Source organism: Galeopterus variegatus, unplaced genomic scaffold (assembly GCF_000696425.1).
Source record: "Galeopterus variegatus unplaced genomic scaffold, G_variegatus-3.0.2 Scaffold367, whole genome shotgun sequence".
In the NCBI taxonomy this organism is placed as follows: Eukaryota; Metazoa; Chordata; class Mammalia; order Dermoptera; family Cynocephalidae; genus Galeopterus; species Galeopterus variegatus.
Window position 1 is genome coordinate 183,635 of NW_007726478.1, and position 4,573 is coordinate 188,207.

Genomic DNA, 4,573 nt, shown 5'->3' on the forward strand with positions numbered 1-4,573 from the left:
GGATAATCCTAGCAACCTAGGACAGTGCAATGGAGGGAAAGTGTGTCACATGGGGTGTCAAGTCCTAGCCCTGCCCTCAGTGACCATGGGCAAGTTACTTAACTGCTCTGTACCTTGGTTTGTGCATCTGTAAAATGGGGCAAGTGAAAACACCTGCTCTTTCTGGTGTCCATTGTGAGGAGAAAGTGAACAGGCCCTGTTTTCTGTTGCAGCCTGTGCCCTTGTGAGGCTGGCATGCAGGATGGCAGGACAGCCCAGCCACATGCCCCATGGAGGGAGCCCGAACAATCTCTGCCATACACCAGGGCCCACGCACTCTCCTGATCTCCAGGTAAGCCCTTTTCCTTTGTCTGCAGTGCACTGAAGAGTCTTTGAGGAACACAGATTTCTGAGGCTCCTTTGTCTGAGTCCCAGCCATTGGAGGAAGCCCCTTAGCATACCCAGACAGAACCTCTTCTTGAATGCTTCCAATGATGGGGAGCTCACTGCCTAATCTAGTGAGCCCTTCATTTAATTCAGCTACACGCAGAATCCTCCTCTGTGTGTGCCAAACTCTGGGCTGAGACTCCAGTCCCTGGTCCTGCCCCTGGGGGGTTTCCTTGTGAATGGATCGGCTTTATCTCAGAGAGATCAGCACTGGCTAGAAGGATACAGAGGGGCTGTGGAGGCCCCGAGGAGAGCGAGGGACTCAGGGGACTGGGTAGGGGTGTGCTGGGGGTCAGAAGCTCTTCCTTACACTGAGCCAATGTCTGCCTCCCTTTCTGGTCTTACCCGTGTTCTGACCCACTTCAGTCTCTTTACCTAGAACCAGCAAGGCTTTGGGGAATGCTGGTTTCCTACATACCTTGGAGAGCCAGGCAGCCTTCTGGAGCTTTTCTAAAGGTGGCTTCTGGGTTTCTGAGCTGCCTTACACACCCCAAGCTTTGCACATGCTGTTCTGTGGGTCTGGAATGCCCTCCCAACTCCTCATCCAAATCTCAGTCCAAATGCTGCTGCTTCTAGGGAGACTTCCTTCCTGTTCCTTTGAGCTGCCTCTGCACCTATGCGCACACACCTGGGTCCTGGCCATGATCATATCTCACGGGAGGACAGGTTCCTGGGTCTGTCTCCCTTTCTAGACAGAGAATTCCTTTGGAGTGGGGTTTTGCCCGTGGCACTATCGTGGGCCAGGCCCAGAGGAGTCCCTCAATGCCGCTGAGTTAATGAAGTGCAGATACACGTGCAGTGCACCCACTCAGGACGTGGCTGTGTGTGGGACAGACCCAGGACTGCTCTCAGGGACCACACAGCCTTATGGGAGAGAAAGATAAACCCAGCAGAAGAAATTCAGGGGCTCATGGAGCCCCAGCAAAGCACCGGATCCGAGCTGGGGGACCAGAGAGGCTTCTTCAAGGAGGTGGCATGCGAAGTCCCGGCACGGACAGAGAGCTTATCTGGGCAGGCTGGCTGAGGCCAGGTCCTGTAGAGTCCTGTGGGCAGCCTGGAATGATGGAAAGTATTTGTCCAGGGTTGGTTTTTTGTCCCAAGGTTGTGAGACGTAAATTAAGGGACACTCAGAGACAACCACCTTCCTAAACTGTGGAAAGCTTGTCACAGCTTCTATCTGCCTAGTTGTGTTGGAGAACTTCAGGTTGGCTGATATTTGACCTTATGCCATGTACAGTTGTGCAGGTTATATACTGCATAAAGGTGCCTGGCCGAGGAGGCGGGTGGGTCTGAAATCCTTCTCCTGTGCTTGCACTGTCACTAAGCCATGCTTCCTGGTGCAGGGCTGCACCAGCCCTTGGGAAGGGGAGCCACCATAGATTCACATGGAGGCGACATAGGAACTAGTGGACACTGTATGTGTGTGTGTGTGCGCATGGGTGTGGGCGTGTATGTGTACACAAACCAGCATGTTGAGGGTCCATGGGCATCTGTACTATCCGTAGTCTTCCATTTCTGTTACTGGCTGGTACACAGGGGCCCATTTCCTAGGTAGAATTGGGGATGCAGATCCCAGAAAGCTGGGAAGACCTAGGACACTGTGGGTCCAGAGTCCACAAGGACATCTCGCTGATGGCTGGGGGCAGCGAGGCCTCTTTGGATAATGTAGCAATTTGTCATATTAAGTCATTCACTAACAATTGAATCCCACTTGATTAATCTCCCAGAATTAGCCAGTTGCGTTTCGAGCAATTAGGGTTAATTACAGCCTCATTTGGCAGAGGAGAGAGTCCTGTAATTATTTCACAATCAAGGCAAGGAGGTGGAGGGCTGCCGTGGCCGCAGCGTCCACAGCGTCCCATCGCACATGTTGGAGTGGGTAATGACACAGTTAAGTGTAATTAGATACGATTATTCAGTGCTGGGCTGTTCAGGGCAGTGACTGTCAGGTGAAGATGCCCCCGGTGCCACCAGCATCTAGCTGGGCTTGCAGCATCGGGCACACAGCAGAGCTGGCTCTGTGCAGCTCCAGGTCAGGTGGGAATGGAGATAGTCAGGCACTTTCTCTCTCCTCGGCTCATGAAGCCTGGTGTTTAAACCCCATCTGGGGAGACATCACAGCCCGAATCTTGCCTGTTTCAGGTCAGGGGCATTTTCTTTTATGGCAGGAGGGGTGACTGTTTCCCTGAAACCGCCCGTAGAGGAAGGTGCCAGGTCCCACAGGCTGAGGTTCTGTTCATAAAGGCATTTTCTTTTATGGCAGGCAGTGTGGCTATTTCCCTGAAACCGCCCGTAGAGGAAGGTGCCAGGTCCCACAGGCTGAGGTTCTGTTCATAACTCCAGTCCTCACCAGCTGGGTGATGTTGGGTAAATGACCTCGCTGAGCCTCAGTTTCCTCATCTGTAAAATAGGGTGATAACAGCACCTCCCTCATGAGGCCGCTGTGAAGACTGAGATATATTTTATTTTTTTTTCCTTTTTGTCTTTTTTTGTGTCCGGCAACGGATCACAACCCTCAGTGTCGTGTATTTTCATCGGGAATGAAATACAAGGCTCAGCTGACCCACTAGGAACCACATGAATTTCCAAGAAGGGGAAAGGAGTTCTTGCCTGAGAAAGCCCTGGCTAATGTGTCTTCCATCTGGAAAGTCTTTGCAGACCTGCGTGGGATGTGCCAAGTTCAGTTATATTTGGGCACTATTCCGAGAGAAGAGCATTGCATAGTGTTGCAGGGCATGGGGCAGCTATTGCTAGGTAGGCATCACACAGGCCAAAATCTTTAAGAAAATCTTCCCGAAGGAATGATGGTAGGTGGATAATGTTTAATGACCAAATATTAATGGCCGTTAATACTCAAGTAGTGTTTGCTAAGTGTTGTAAATTCAGCAAGTGTTTGTTTCCTTTCTGCTGTGGGCCTACCAGGTTCCTGGTGCCTACTCTTGGGGGGCTCACAGTCTGCTGGGGAGGCCTAATGTAAATAAAGACAGTGTGGGAAGGTGGACGCCCCCACCGAGGGATGGACAGATGCTGAGGGAGCCTGGAGAATGGGGCAGCTAGTTCTGCCAGTGGATGATGAGGCATTTGGGACAGGACAGGGACAGGAGGTGATTGCAGGAAGAGAAAAGAGCCCAGTGCAGGCCCNGTGAGCGGGAACCGGTCTGTATGTGGGATCTGAACCCTCGGCGGGAGTGCCACCGCGCTCGGAAGCGGCGCACTGTAGCAGTGCACCACCGGGCCGGCCAATATATTTTAAACATCTAACATGGCACCTAATGTTGTGTGTATCGAGGAGATGGTATGTCACGGATCTTATTCTTATATTTTAAAAATCATTTTAGTTTTCACAGCTAAAGACCCCAGAGCTGGATAATATCCCCAGTGTAGGAAGAACATAAACTATAGACACTCCAGCCATGGTTTTTGTTAACCTTCTACACCCATCGCTAGTGGTTTGTTCATTTCAGGAAGCTTTCTAGCTCTGAGAGCCGTCAACACACGAAAATATATTTGCCGAACCCAGCAGAATCCTGTATGAGATTCGTATACACTTAGGAAAGCTGAACGCACTTGCTTTTATTGAGGTTTCTAACATATGAATGAATGGAGTTGAGAGAAGGAGCTTAAAATGCCCCATGCTTTATGATGTTACCAATTTGCTACAGAGTATTTTCATCGGGAATGAAATACAAGGCTCAGCTGACCCACTAGGAACCACATGAATTTCCAAGAAGGGGAAAGGAGTTCTTGCCTGAGAAAGCCCTGGCTAATGTGTCTTCCATCTGGAAAGTCTTTGCAGACCTGCGTGGGATGTGCCAAGTTCAGTTATATTTGGGCACTATTCCGAGAGAAGAGCATTGCATAGTGTTGCAGGGCATGGGGCAGCTATTGCTAGGTAGGCATCACACAGGCCAAAATCTTTAAGAAAATCTTCCCGAAGGAATGATGGTAGGTGGATAATGTTTAATGACCAAATATTAATGGCCGTTAATACTCAAGTAGTGTTTGCTAAGTGTTGTAAATTCAGCAAGTGTTTGTTTCCTTTCTGCTGTGGGCCTACCAGGTTCCTGGTGCCTACTCTTGGGGGGCTCACAGTCTGCTGGGGAGGCCTAATGTAAATAAAGACAGTGTGGGAAGGTGGACGCCCCCA

At 50.5% G+C, this 4,573-nt stretch overlaps 1 protein-coding gene across 1 annotated transcript in view; it reads left to right on the forward strand.

Moving 5' to 3' along the window:
* Window positions 1-214: 214 nt before the first annotated feature.
* NEK6 (NIMA-related kinase 6) overlaps window positions 215-4,573 on the forward strand; it is a 46,386-nt gene continuing 42,027 nt past the window's right edge. The window contains exon 1 of the mRNA XM_008568016.1: window positions 215-331. Within this exon, the coding sequence (XP_008566238.1) occupies window positions 242-331 (90 nt within the window). The 5' untranslated portion in view covers window positions 215-241. The remainder of the gene's footprint in view (window positions 332-4,573) is intronic.